Raw genomic sequence first — 16,240 nt, forward strand, 5'->3', positions numbered from 1 at the left:
TTTGCAGAAAAATATATATATGACATATTCACCAAAAGAAATGTTGAAATAAAATATAAAATTACACGATTTTTGTTTTGTTATATTTTTTATTTATATTTACCTTACCACTGAATGATTTTTTATAAGAAACAAAGTCGACAAAACTTAAGCTTCAAAATTATACGACCTTCAACCTTTAAATCTAGTTCATATGACATAATTTTTCGCCATCCGTATAATGAATCAGCTGATTGATGGCGTCATAAAATGACATACTTATTGCGTCATTTTCCCCCTTTTTTCTGATGATTTATTATAAACGCAACTTATTTCACATGTTTTCTACATGTACTGTAGATCTATGTCGACATATCTGAATTGTTAATTGATCACATTTTCCTTATTTCGTGTAATGTGCATTGTTTATAACCAAAGCATATAGATCTACTTTTGACATTTAACTTAAATATTAAGAATGTACAACAAGCCATACACATATCGCACAGTTCATGAATAATCTGCTATGTTTGCTTTCCTATTTAATTCACGTTAGGCATAGAGCTGTGTAAAGTATAAGATGGTAAAAATAGCACCACACTGGAATTGGGAACGTCCCATTTTGTACACGGGTATTTTCTGCTCATTTATCTGTTGTGTACTGGAATGTTTTCCATTCTTTGTGTATGTATATATTAAATTATTTTCTCGTACAATAAGGGCATTTACCATAGATAAATAAAACATTGTGCAAGTTTAAACATAATTATGTTTGTATGCAGAAATCTGCAAATGCAACCGAGTTTACCAACGGCTATTATTAGATAAACTGCTCCGGTTCATTTGAACAGCAGTAATGTACAGTAAATGACGTAGCGTGTGACGAAGAAGAAAGTTTATCGCGTTCATAAACTCATTTGAATAAAGTGATAGAATGGCATAAGGGTCTTTATTTAACTATGCTAAAATAATTATTAAAGACCCTAGATGCAAATTCGTCAATTTTTGAGTTAAATGGATTATTAGATGGATTTTAAAGGATAATTAAAGGTAAGATACTAGTTCTTACGTGTTTTGATTTCTGTTTGTACTTTTGTCGTTCCCTGTTCTCGGGGAAATGATTTTAACATGGGCGCCATTGATGCATCGGATCACACACGGCATACCCTTAACATTATATAAAAACACGTTCTGCGCGTCCTTAAATTCGTCGTCCGAAGTCGGAAAACGTATTGCCCTGTATATTTTGTCAAATGAAGTGTCTGTCGCTGTTGTCTGTTTACTCGTCAAAATTGTCAAGGTCGTCGATAGCTAAAGAAACTTCAGCGTACAGTTTATTTAGTATTGACAGACCTGTACAAAGTCGACCCAGTCAAAAATCATAAAAAGCGACATTTAAAGTTATGGTAGCCAGAACTAGGTCGTCGATGGTGTACATGTATGTTGACATCGACAGCATTTTGTCAGTAGCAATCGCCGCCATATTGGATTTTGATCATTTTCTTTCGAAAATAAAATGAATTATAGTAAAGTAAAATCATCTTTTCGCGGTCGTTATGTGTTAAAATTTGCATACTGCGTAAAATTGAATGTAGGCATATGGTGATATTTTTACTTGTTTTACAGTTTATGTGTGAATTTTTTAAAGACTATTTTGCGTACCAGAACAAATACATGTATATCACTACGCATGGTTAAATTTGTTAGATTTTAAGCGCTTTTATGACTGAATTAAAATTATTGTTAAGGTTATTAGATCTATTTATGTTAAATGTCACGTTGAAAAAATCAAATGGGATAAATAGAATACTAGGATTAGCGTTGAATACAGAGAAGTTTATGTTGCTCGGCTCGAACACCGAAAGCGCTCGCCAAGGCTCGCGCTTCCGGCGTTCTAAGCCTCGCAACATAAACTTCTCTGTATTCAACGCTAACCTAGTATTCTCTATGTTTATTTTGACTTATAATGATAAGTACTAGTCAGTCATGTTTATCATGTAAGAGCAGCCAGAACCATAAAATAATATATGTTTGCTTAGTGGTGTATGACTTAAAATATACGGAAAAGTCTGAAATATAAGGTCTTTGTAATATACAATAGTAATGTTGTCGTGGTTTGTATTAATTTTAGCAGACGAACAAGTAAATGATATGTTGAATACGCTTGCAGTTAAGAGACAATACAAGCAAACATGTTATATCATTCCAATATTGGTCCGATATAGATTTGCATATCGACCCAATATAAGGATTTATATCGAATCGAGATTAGAATTGCAACAGCTCGCGAAGTCGGCAATCTCTTATGTACACGTCTGAATAAATCTAAGCATGATATCATTCATTTAAAAATGAAAGCTACACAATACAATGCAACACATACATTCGATTAAATTGCCATGTACTGTCTCGGTGGTTTTCTTTACACCTGTGATACAGAAAAACAATTAATTGAGGCGCGATGAAATTATGCAAATACAACTAATTACCTAACCGCATTCATGTTTCCATTATATGCATAAGATTACCCTTCCAATCGATGACATTCAAATCAAAACACAATATCAAAATATAATAATACATTTTGACAAGTTTAATTTCTATGAGATTAGTTCCGATATACATGCATTTAAATAACATTATACATAATAGATGTTGTGTTCATCAGCTAATGTGTTTTTCTTAAGTTGGACATATATATGTTTCACACAGAACACGTGTAATAAAAGAAACCGATGCCATATGCCCATATGCGTGTACTTGATCGAATTGTGTTAACTTTGAAATGCACATGTACTTTTAAGAAATGCTGTAACAGAAACTAATCAAAATAAATTGATCACACAATTAATATTTTGGAACACACACGCATCTTTAACATCGGGACGATCATTTGTGTGTTGAAAACAGACATGAACTTATATTGATAGCAGGTCGACAGTATTTAAATATTTGTTGGAAAATATGTTTAGTGGGGCATAACTGCACTGCGCGACAACCGGCTCACGGACTCATCCTATTATTTGATACGGGTTCTAACGGGCATGCGGAAAGGGGCTGGTACAAGGTCGCGCATAGCTTTTGTTTTGACGGGACTAACTGGCGACACAGGATCTCGGGAGCTGTTTGATGGAGTTAGGGAGGTGAGAGAATGTTTATATAATGAATGCATTCATATGTTACATCATCATATCGCATTTTTCTATAGGAATAGCAGACGTTCCTCATATATAAACAGCCATATACGTTCAGTGGGATCCGACTTGCACCATATAGATCTTTAACAGTTATCCAGTCTCGAGTTGGTTATAAATTCCTTGCTATCGTTTTTCCTAAATGCGAACAGCGCGTTATCCTAGTTTTTTTGTTTGTCTGAAATACTTATATGAGGTAACTGTGTATGTCAGTGTATAGTTCGGCTATGATTGAACTATTAACATTTATTTCGCCCCTTTAATTTAATTTTTAATTTAATATAATAGCAGATTTTGTTCATAGACTATATTGTATTATGCCTTATTCGCTGTTGATTATTACAATAATCAACAACTATTGCAAACCTCTCGCTTTATCAGATGGATAACACATAGAATTGGAGTAAGAAAGTATTTTTCATATGCAAGTTTATTAAAAAATACACACATTTGTAGGAATTCAGCACTGGAAGTGTCATGACCTTCTTGATGGCGACGCGCAAGCCTTTGGGACCGCTGATGCACATGTGCATTTGGCATGATAACTCAGGAGAGGGTGACAACGCTTCCTGGTACCTGAATCAGGTGTCTGTGTATGACGCTCACACAAAACAAGCGTAAGTTGTTTTGGATTCTACCACGGTACGTGACTTGTTTTCTATATACAAAGAAGGAAAACTACTGTTGTTTATTACCCCGATATACCAACGGTTGTTTAAAGTGACGTCACTTTGATTGTCCGCGCACTGTTTATGAATGAAGACGACGTCATTTGATTTTATTTGTTGTGATGACGTAACGTTTTCGCGGAAAAGTGGAGGACGTTCGGTTAATATAATTCTTATTTATAAACTTTAAATCGCGGATAACTTATTAATGAAATCGTGTTAGAATCGAAATAATCGTCGTTCCGATGCTTGTTATCAAACCACTCGGGCTACGCCCTCGTGGTTTAATTCCTACGCATCGGAACTCCATACCGTTGGTTATTACCGCAATAACCAACGGTTACCCGTCGATTATTTCTTAATTAGACAAAAGTAAATCAGTCTGTGTTTTTCTTATATACATAAATATTAACATAAGTTATCACAACGGTTTTACGTTCGATATATTATTTACACAATTATGTTATGCAAATGAGTATGATACGTGCTTATAGAGGAGATAAAGAACCTAAAGAGAAAAAACGTGATTTCAGATACACGTTCGTCGCTGAGAAGTGGCTCTCTGTTGAAACAGAAGTCTTTGTGAATATGAATGCAAAGAGTGGAAATGAACCCATCGAGTTCGAAAACAGGTTATTCTATCAGGTACACAGTAAAGAATACTATTATAGTGAAACTTAAAATTCGTTAAACAGAGTATTTGTAAGTAGTAAACCTTCAATAAAGTATTCCCATGGCTAAAGGTAGAACACCAATGTTGTGCTAAGGTGTTCGATTCGTTGATGACTCGTGTTTATTTTGATAATCATTAAGCATGTAGTGGATTAGGTATGGGCTGACATTTCACTCATATAATCATTTTCGTCACATTTCCGTTCGTTCATTCGTTCATTAATTTATTAAGTCATTACTGAAGTTCGCTAATAGATTCATATCTTTATGAACGTGTTTTACATATGAATTCGTGTACTTAATTTACATAAAATTATAAAACAAAGGGTATACTAGATATTCGCACTGGCACGCTTTGAACATTACTTTGTTTATTTAAACTTCTAGACCCGATACCGACTGTCAGAAAGTCATATGTGGGTCTCCATTTTCTACCGGCCACAAATCAGCCCCTTCACTCGTGTCGAGCGTTTGTCGTGCGCCCTTGTCTACATCTGTCTCACTATGATTGCTAACGCCATGTTCTATGAACCGGAAGCCGACTACGAGACCCAGCCTTTAATACAAGCGGGACCGTTCCGCTTCACAGCACAACAAGTGAGATATTTAAGCGCGTACATACTGTTTGAATAAAAAAAATATTCGTTCCCTAAACCAATTTCAAATTTAAGTAAAATTTAGTATATTGAATATGTATAAATTGTACCGCATCACTTTGTAAAACTTTGACAAATCAAAATAAACAAGAGTTTGTTAGCGCTCAGCCCATTCCCGGCATGTTTTCTATTTCGTGTTGCAGATGGAACAATTGTGTATATGTGTATATGTCTTGCATAACCAAACAGTCTGCATGTCCGTTATACATAAATGATTGTCCGATTTCTCAAACAAAACTTGTTTGAAAATGTATAGTAGAAAGAGCCTCGAGTCGGTTTCCTACAATGCGTCGTTGGTTGGAGTTTCTATTGAGATTTGAAGACCGCCCGTTGATTTTCGACTGTTACCCGGTCACGCACACGAATCATTGACAATTGTTCAGTATTAGTGTAATCGTATTTGAAGAATATAAGCTATCCGATCAGTTCGTGCTGTATAAATTAAGTGATAAACACAAGGTGAAATCTAATGCAGATAGTGGGATCTTAGTAAGAGAAAATGTTTACCCTTATCTACAGTTGAAATGGTTCAATTATAATGGCAACTACTTCGAGTGCGATCCATTTATGTCATATGTATGGTTTAATTTCAGATATTTGTGTCCATAATATGCTCTCTTATTACAACACCGCCAGTGATGCTGCTGATGTTCATATTCAAGCGAACAAAGCGGCGCCAGGATATGCTTTGTAAATGTTGTACTTGTCCTGGTGTGTGCTGCAGGTATGAGACACTCAGAAATGTGTTAAGTATATATGTATGTGTATTTATTATATTATGTAAAACATTTGCGTTCGAGTCATTGAATTAAATTGGGTACAAATAACATGCGTCCCCGTTGTGGGTTAGACTGTTAAACGTGAAAATCTGCTATTGTGTGTACGTATGCCGGGTTTAATGTTATAATTAAATACATACGAAACGAGCAATTAACATTCATATATGTATAAGACTATTTAATTTTAGATTTCCGTGTTCATCAACGAAAAGGGACGCAACTCCGGACTTCGCAAAGCAGTTGCGATCTATATTGTTGACATCGGAAGTGCCAGAGTCTACAGGTGCTCGACTTCCTTGGTGGTACGTGTATTCTCGTCATAGGTTCATTTGGAAACAGATTGCAACGTTATCGGTTCGCCAAGCACCAACCATGTGGCGTATTATTGCATGCATATTATGCTTCAATAATACATTCAAAACTAATTTATTTACATATAAATACTCCTGAACATCATACCTATTATATATAGTTGCCTTATTTTAGTTGAATCATGAAATACGTTATTAACATGACTCATTCCTTAACAAAAACGGGCAATTAATATCATGGTGGCTCTATTCCAGGTGTATCATGTTTGGGTGGTTCCTGGTTGTTGCAGGCACATTGGTTCCCGCCTTTTTCGTTCTTCTCTACAGTATGCAATGGGGGAAGCAGAAATCAGAGGAATGGCTCACATCCTTCCTTCTGTCAAACTTTGAATCCATGCTTTTTGTTGACCCAGTCATGGTATCTAACACGAACATTATATACATACATATTTCACCGTGTAAATGTGTTGATGTACGTTTGTTTTTCTCTTGAACTTGGTACAATTGTAATTACTATGACTGAACCAAAGGGATTAAGTGTTTACGCAGCTGACATTTTAGTATTCATATCTAAAAACGAAACAAATACGCCGAATTTTAAATGGTTTTTAAATTCTTGAGTTTTTATTTAAACCAACACGTTTATATTGTTTTGAACAGCTGTGTTTGTGCACGGAAAGGTTATATACTTGCAGGTGATGTGTTTTGCCTTTGTTCTCGCCTGCCTTTTCCGAAAGTCGAAAGGGGAAGCAAATGTTGATATGGACAACGTAGTTCAGAATTATAAAAAGCTTACAGGCGAAGACAAGAGTAATAAACTGTGTTGATATGTGTTAATTAATCACAATTAACTATACTAAATCAATTAACGTTTCCTAAATGAAACGGCATGCATAGTTATTGAGTAACTGTATATGCCATACAAACAGATCATATTTAATATAATATGTACTTCAAAATGAACAATTATAGGCGTATTAGTTTGCGTAAATCGTTTATTATGGGGGTTATGTTACTGCAGTTGCGTTTATATAAAGACAAGCCAGTCACGGTCACCTTTTGGACAAAACAGCATATTCAAGTTCCCACTTCCAATTTAATTTAGCTGCCATGAATTTTATTTATCTTATAATAGTCGTTCTGGATATATACCAAATATAGCCCCTAACGAGACTACTTTCGCTATATAAACTAATTTGGATATTGTTTTCACATATGTTACCGAGTTATAAATAAGACAATTATTTTTCCTATTTCAGATGATTATATGTCGTCGACAATAGCGATTTTGAAGAAAATAAAAGATGAATATTTGTCGTATAAATGTAAGTTTTAAGAATAAATACCGTACAAAATAAGTTAATACAAATTATTATTTAATCGTTCACGTTGACTTCAAATTGAGTACATGCATCAAATTACTATTTATTTATGATTGTATAACTCATATTATCTTAACCCTTACAAAAATTTCAAAATGTTAAAGCTTGCATGATTCTAAGCAAATGAGAATTGTGTTGTTTTATAAGAACATGAATCGAACATACGACGCATATTCTTAAATACGACGGCGTCATATAATGTTTATCTCGAAATAAAGCGAAGTGCATTGATGCTGTTATATGTGTTATAGTCAAAACCGTTACCGTTTTAGTCGCGCATTTTCTAAATGATAAGTAGTGTTTATATATAAAAATGTTATCACAAACATGTCTGCTAAAATCTTGGACATCTATATCTTACACTTCGCGATAATTTTGCTACCAGATTTGCTACACATGTATTGTAATATTTTAACGCAAATGCATTATAAAAAATACGTTGTAAAGCGTCCGAAAAGGTGGAGCACAAAGTCACCCTTTTCTGCGTACATGTAAGTGCGAATTATAAGTTTTGTAATCGCATTGGACCAGTATTCGTTTCTTGTTTAATTGTTGTCTCTCCGTACGCCTACTATTTCATAAGTTTACTTCGCTTCGTACGAGGCGTATTGCCCTTCTAATATTATTTTTTTCTTTCCACTGTTGATCTCAGTCGCTCATGATCCGATTTCAATGACCCCTCTAATGCAGCATCCTACTTTGGTTAACATTATTATTCAGGTAGTTTTACCTTATTATTGATGATCTCGAATTATGAGAACAAATCACAAGCGTTAATGAAATCGATTTATATAACAAAACATAATGTAAAGTTTACCTACAAAGTGACTATGCGCGTACTGTCCCGCCCGTACTGTTCAAGTGAGATTTCAAGGATATATTGCTCATTGAACAATTATGCATTCCCAAATTATTATACACGTGAAAAGAGCGTATTATCGGTGAGAACCAATAAATCAATTTGATATTCTTGTTTTAACTTCGGTAGTGGACGATGCTCATTTATGTTCGTATCCACATTCATAATAAATAAATAATCATACATTTTCTTTTAAGCGAATCCTAGAAACGTGTCGATGCCCATGAATCAAAAAGAGATGAAAAAGGCGGCAAAGCAAAGGCGGCTGGAACTGAACTTGATCAAATGCATCCTGGACTTCATCTTGACTACACTTCTCATGTTTATTGTCTGCGTTATAGCGTTTGCTAACCGGGATGATATGTAATTGTTAATATTCTTATATAAATATAAGAGAAACATATCTTGGTCATTTTTTTCAAATACCTGCAACTCAAAGCACATAGTTGAATTAAATAATAATTGAGTATATGCAAAACGAAAAAAAAAAACCTCATCAACTACTTTGCTTTTTTGAATCCCTTGTATAGTTTCTGATCATTTGACCATTGAACTGTACACGTGATACGTGTTATAGGTGTTATATTTGACACAATTTTATGCATTCTGCAGGTCTTACTATCATCGACAGGAGCTTATGCGGCACTTCGTTTCGCCAGCACACCTTCCAACTTTTGAGTCGGTACGTTGAATATTATTTTCTATGAGAAAGGAAATGTTTGTAAACGGGTGTTTGTTGTGATTGGGTGCTACACATTGCTAAAATGAATAACCAAATTAGCAAACTCATATGTATGTTAGTGTCCTCAATCAAGTCTATGCAAACGTATATTTCATGACAATGTTGCTCGACATACTTTGTAATTATGTTTAATTTATAAAAACACACTGAAACTGTACATGAAGTGTCCCATATACGCGTTTCTTAACAAGAACCTATTTTACTTCGTGAATAATGTCATCCACATAATAATATTAGCCGTATTGCACACGTGTTTAACACATTCCATACACAGCATGATTTGGGTTGAAGGTCAATACGGATATAGAAATCATGTTCAAAATATAATGATATTTCGAGTTCTCCCCAAAACAACGGATTATAGATATTATATAAACGCCTATTCAATGTTGATGTCAATGATTATCAGAACATATACTCAAATTAAACTGAATGTGTTATTCACGTTAACATATGTTATTATTTGCTTTTAGATTATAACTCAAAAGGATATGTTTAATTGGATCAAATACACGATGATACCAAACCTGTTTCCGGAGACCGATATCAACGGGGATGCTTTACACTGGTATTACCGCACATTTATGACAGGCCTGAACAACTACAGGTTAGGGCCCCCGAGACTGCGTCAGCTGCGTACACATGCAGGTCAGAATCTGAATGTGAAGGAAAGCAATCTCTAACAATAGTCATATGCTTAACGTATACAGCAAGCGTTCATTCTCTCTCACCGTTAAATACCGCATACCTTAGTCCAATGCATGTTTTTAACGATCACAACGAAAGTGTAATCCTTAAATACAATTCAACTGACCAATCAAGTTGTAATTCTAACTCTCCATTTTATTTGCATTTGTTCTATTCAGAAACAAATCAGTGATTGGGGTCATTTAGATACCGCGATGTATTGTATGCCCACAATTCAAAATGGTATTAGTGCAAACTCAATATGGCCCATAATTTTTGCATTGACTTCATCAACAGGTTTCTGCAACATACCATACTTTGGTAATAACACCTGCTACGGAGGATACAACCTTCTAGATGAGGAGACGGAGGGCTACTGTATAGGATGGCAATCCAAACCGTGTTCTATGGTCCAACAAACCTTCAACATAACCGTAGACGCTTGGTCTTTTACTTCAGGTATGTCAATTAAACTCCTCAATCATCAATACTCTTGAACCTTCTTCGAATAATGTTAAACGAACTCAAAAGAACTATTTCAATTTGCGATGCAACATTACAGTATTGCACTTACGTGAAGCAAGGAATACTGCGATAAGCAATCTTGTAGATTTTTGTAAAAAAACAACAACGTATATATATCCTTTTTTTTAAAAACGTTATTATTTTCAAACGAAAATTATTGAGAAATTCCAGTTCAGAACAAATAATGTTACTTTAATGACATTCTATCTACATGTTTCTTTAGTTCCATACTTGCAATAAACTAGTAATTTACCTTAATGCATCATTTACATAAAATTCGCTGAAGCATACCGAATCGTTTTATTGAAGGCGTAATTTTGACACATCGTTCTGTACACTGCTTGTACATGTTTTCTAATTCCAATGCATTATTAGTGCGCCGGTCTCCATAACAGTATTCTTACTTTCGAGATTCTTGCTTTGTGAAATCAGTTAATATTATGATTATTTGGAACATTTACGTTTCTTGTTATACATACATACATTACTAAAACCACCAATTTCGGTAAAACCGTTCTCTTATTTTCCCGATGTATGTCATATTAGAACGTCTATGTAGTTGTGTTACCTATATTTATATTGCGAAAATGTTTAACAGCGCTCGATATATGGGGTCTACCGCTAACTGGTTTCTACACGACATACGGGGGCGGAGGATACATCTCGCCATTTGATGTTAACAAGAATGTGAGTGTGGACATCGTCGAAGAATTAGTTAAAAACCTGTGGGTCGATCGTCAAACTAGAGTGGTGTTGTTTGAATTTACATTGTTTAGTCCAGAAACAAACATGTTCATCTACAACGTCTTCATGGTTGAGTTTCCGCAGACAGGTGGAGCATTTAAAACTTACTGGATCTATCCGATCAAATTGTATAACCACGTTGGACCGAACGGCATGTTTGCCCTTGTATGTGAAGTCATATTCGTTATCTATCTTCTGGTCTTGTTTTTCAAAATATGCTTGCGAATATATCAGCAAAGGCTGAAATACTTTGGCCAATTTTGGCAATCCTACGAGTGTGTACTATTTCTATTGGGTGGATCAACATGTGTGATTTATTTCATAAGGTCGGGCTTTACAGATAGTACCATCAGCAAATACAGAAGCGACTTTAAACGGTTTGTGAACTTTAGCCATATAGTGCTTTGGGACGAAATTCTAGGTGTCTTGTTAGCAATAATAGTCTTTATGTCAACTATTAGAATACTTGAAGTATTTGCTACCTTAAAGAAGGTTAGTAGCATTGTGAAAGTATTTGAGCAGTGCGGAAAAGATTTGTTCTGGTATGGAGCTACGTTTGTGTACATACTTCTAGGATTTGCTTTCTTCGGGTGGTTTTTATTCGGACCATATCTACTGTCGTACATGAGTATCTACAAATGTTTGACCACTTTGTGCCTTTCAATGATTGGTAAGAGCACGTTTACGGAAATAGACGAAACGAATCCGATCTTGGCTAAAATATGTTTCACCTTTTACATAATTGCAGTAGTGTTTTTTATATTATCAATATTTTTGTCAATACTTGGTGCAAGTATAGACAACGTTGTCGACAACAAGACAGAGGACACACACAAAGACATTATTAAATACATGATGGCTAAGTTTACAAAGATGTTCAATAAAAGTGGAAACAAAGAAAAGCATGTCAACGTGCCACTTGTAAGAGAAGGTAAGCTATTCCATGAACTGTTTTTGCCATAAAAATATGGTTTTATTATATGCAGATTAATACTTAAAAAAATATAAACAATATTTTCCAAAACATGACCTTCCTTAATAGTGTGTGTCTTCCCAATGTTTTAAGTATACCAGGTGGTGGTGTTGATCATTCTGCCACATTCAAACATATACACTCAATTGACTACCATATCTATTGAGATGTAATTGAATGCTCTGTCGTCATTGCGTTATTTAGTGAACCTTTGAATCTAAAAATGATATGTTGCAGCATCTCATATTGAAAACTTTATAGTCTTTATACTATTGTACGATTGCGCACAACTCTAATTACAAAGTCGTTGTTTTCAGATTCATCAGTAAAGGAATACATTTAAAGTTATTTCTGTTCACAAACATTGTCTTCCACTGTGTTTATGGCATTAAAGATGTTTGAAACGAATATTAATCTGTATTCAGTGCGAAAATACAAACACACACAGTTGACGTGTTAAAATCATTCAGTGCACACACAACAATTACAAGCTAATCTTAAATGTGTACATATTGTGGTGGTAATAATAACATATATTCGTGGATATGAAACGTCGTTGTTGCATTTTACAGAGGTCAAGCAGCCGACGCTATACAAGTTGTACAATATGGAGAATAAGGGAACGCATAAGAAAAGCTATTGCAAACCAGGAGGACGAAAATAGCAAGCCTCTAAGAAAACGCCGAAGATGCATCAAACCGCTATCAGGCACTTTTGATTCGGTGTAAATGTTTGAGCTTACATGTGATATTAAACGTGTAATAATATGCATAAATATGCATCGAATTATTGATACCATTGTTTGGATACTGCTTAACTGAAAAAACTTAAATATCTACATCGATGTTAAATGTTCCTTCGATATTATGGACTTTTTGATGAAACCAATTTATGATGCGATTAGTTCTGTGGCATTTGTTTCAACACCCAACAGTACCGATGATTACATTTTAATTTAAACATGTTCTCCGGGGAGCATATTATACGTTTGGTGATGCAGACGATCTTTTTTGTGATTATATTTTTTATCTGCATTATTGTTTGTACAGATTCATGGTTACGCGATATTTTTTGCAGCGTACAAAATATTGTGTATACTACTTAAAATATATGTATGAATTTCATTATTATATTTAAAAAAACAATAGTGTTAAATCTCGAAAAATATGTTTTGCTCGCCGCTGATTTGGCTATGATCAAATTATGATCCATCTATATGTCTAAAAATGTGTTTGCAAAGTTTTGAATTAGTTCTGCACGATTTTTTTGTCTTAAATGTTTCCAATGGAAAAATAACAGTGGTAGGGTTAAACCATATTACAATGTTTAATATGTATAATGCACGATGCAAGTCCCTGGTATATTGAAATGTAATTCGGTTTAAATTAATTTGATGAAATGTTCTGTTTTTGTAAGCACAATAAATGCAGATGGTTTCAAAAAAATATTTATTAATCAGTCTAAAGTAGTTTTTGTGTTGATGTTCGCAGATAAGCTTTTAAATATTATCTCATGATTATTAACCTTATATGCTTATATTATTTAATATCGTTTGTGTAATGTGTTTTCTTTTAATATAGTAAAATCCTAGCGATCAAAAATATTGTACTGATAGTATTTAAAACTGAGCCGATATAAAGTTTTTCAAAAAGATGAACTTTGATTGTCTGCACGTAAAACACTTGTACTGTAATTTCCTATGGAGTAATGCTTTTGATACCGGAGGTAATATTGGCGTGTTTCAACAAAAATGGCCTGTCTGTATACCATTATAAAAATTTAAGAGCTACTTAGCTAATTAAGCCATCAAAGACATCCCTTTATTATTATACACATTTAAACACGCGATTTCTTGAATTATTCTGTAAAAATTGTAAGACTCATTCACTTTTATTGTTTTATACCTCAATGATATTATGAATGTTAATGCGCAAATTATACGTACAAACAACGTTTTATATATGGCAGTATTCAACAAATAAAATACATCATTTTAACTAAGCGTATAAGACTTGACTTAAAGGCGTGATCTGTGTGACTAAAAAATCAATTTAACATTTTTGTAACCATGACAAAAGAATATGATATCATTTGCATAAGATACAAGTGGTGTGCTTTGTTGTTCTTTTTTTGGATTCCACAGTGAAAAAGATTTGTAAACACAAATGTAATACATATATTCTCAAATGTGATGACGTGTATTGCTTTTAACATCAAAGTGTTAACATTACTAAGAGTGTTCGATCAGATGACACAAAACAAGCTTTACAACATAATTCACAAAACATGTTAATTAGCATTTGAAATTATGCTATTACATACTTATGGCGCAACGTAAATAATTAGTAATATTCAAATGTAAAGGGGAACATGACGATATAATAAATTACAAATTATGTAGAATCATAATAAATAATTATGACATCGGTTCAAGAATTTCGACCTTAGTTTTTCTACATTTAGTTCATTATACCCGGATGCCTGAAAACACTCATCGGATGACTATCAGACAATTTTGTAATCTAGACATAGACTATTTTGAAAGTAAATACTCTAGTATCCAATCAGTACTCTGGCCCAGATGTCATATCTGTTTAAATAGATTTTAAACTGACGAATCTATTATGACAAAATGTTGTTAGATAGCTTGTCATATTCCTTGTGGATGCCATTATATAATCTCATATAGTAATAAAATGTGTTTGTTTTGCGATTCAAAATTATATACCTAAAAACAAGAAAAAAAAATCATTCAACAGGTATGACTATCATAGTTGAGTAATGCATGTACGAAATTTATATTACAATAGTTTTCATAATTTATATTCATCCTTCTGCATTGTAAAAAAAAATCGTATAGTTTTAAAATATAAATTTTAAGATTAAATATATATATATATACGACGTGTGTTTTTAAACATGAATATTTTGTTATTGTGTATCAGTATCTTTCTTGATTTTGGTTTCTATATATTGTCATAATTACATAGTTTTAGAGATTGTAGCTTAGATGTTGATGTTTTTGAAAAGTCATATTTGTATTTTGCGTTGTTTACCTACCGTGTGATGTTATATGGTAGTTAATAAATGCCCTTTTGGAAAGTTTAAGCAAAATAAAATTAAGGCAGCTCTATCATATTAGTATAGGAATTCTAATTTAATGGAGAGGGGAAAGATGTAATCCCTTTAAAAACAAAACACTGACTTCATGGATTAATACATTTACATTAATTGTTAATTTTATTTTTTATTAAATATAATTTTCATTTTATGTTATATTAGATATAATTATCATATAAAATTATTATATAAGAATAGCAAATGGTTACCAAGAACAAAAGAAATAAGTACATGCTTTTACACCTGTCTTTACCTACAGCAAGAAAATACTTCGTAAGCGAATTCTTATTAACAAAAACATATATTTCGATTGTGGTAAAAGACCGATAAATATTAGAGAATTCGGTTCAGTGAAACACATATCCCCAGTTCCGAGAATATAAATCAGGATGAAAGAACAGTACGCAAACTGATCGCAGGTCACTTATTCAGCACCTAGGAATTATAAAAATCTATTAATAGCAGTTAATTGGCCACTGATTCACCAGAAGAATATACCTAGGAACTTACCAATAAAGGAGAAATCGCTTTACAGAAATAAAATTGAACTGCCTTGGCAAGATCGTTGGTTTTGAATTAATATTATCAAACAATCAGGCAATGAATATATATATATATATATATATATATATATATATATTATTGATTAACGCGGAATAATATTAAACACATGAAATAAACATCCTCAAATATCCAAAAGATCCCGAGTTAGAAATAAAATACAATCGGTAGTAAATAGGGCCGGTTAAATTTAAATACTTGTTTACGGAAAAACAGATTATCGCTTAAGTAAACAGCGAATGCCAGTATTAATGCATCCATAAGTTAAGTCCGTGACAGCTTTGAATGCAATATAGTTATTACAATCGTTTCACTGAAATCTATAAAACCAATTGTCATTCACATACAACCATCCAAATTACCAAAATATATAGACTAAACTAGACCC

General features: G+C 33.4%; 1 protein-coding gene across 1 annotated transcript; it reads left to right on the plus strand.

Moving 5' to 3' along the window:
* The first annotated feature begins 6,519 nt into the window (after nt 1-6,519).
* LOC127843733 (polycystin-2-like) lies at nt 6,520-14,996 on the plus strand. Its single transcript, XM_052373475.1, has 9 exons — nt 6,520-6,677; nt 6,955-7,069; nt 7,519-7,584; nt 8,698-8,863; nt 9,113-9,182; nt 9,716-9,890; nt 10,227-10,388; nt 11,053-12,129; nt 12,744-14,996. The coding sequence occupies exons 1-9, from the start codon at nt 6,522-6,524 to the stop codon at nt 12,833-12,835; spliced, it is 2,079 nt and encodes a 692-aa protein (XP_052229435.1). The 5' UTR covers nt 6,520-6,521; the 3' UTR covers nt 12,836-14,996.
* The last annotated feature ends 1,244 nt before the right edge of the window (nt 14,997-16,240 follow it).

This window comes from Dreissena polymorpha, chromosome 9 (assembly GCF_020536995.1).
Source record: "Dreissena polymorpha isolate Duluth1 chromosome 9, UMN_Dpol_1.0, whole genome shotgun sequence".
In the NCBI taxonomy this organism is placed as follows: domain Eukaryota; kingdom Metazoa; phylum Mollusca; class Bivalvia; order Myida; family Dreissenidae; genus Dreissena; species Dreissena polymorpha.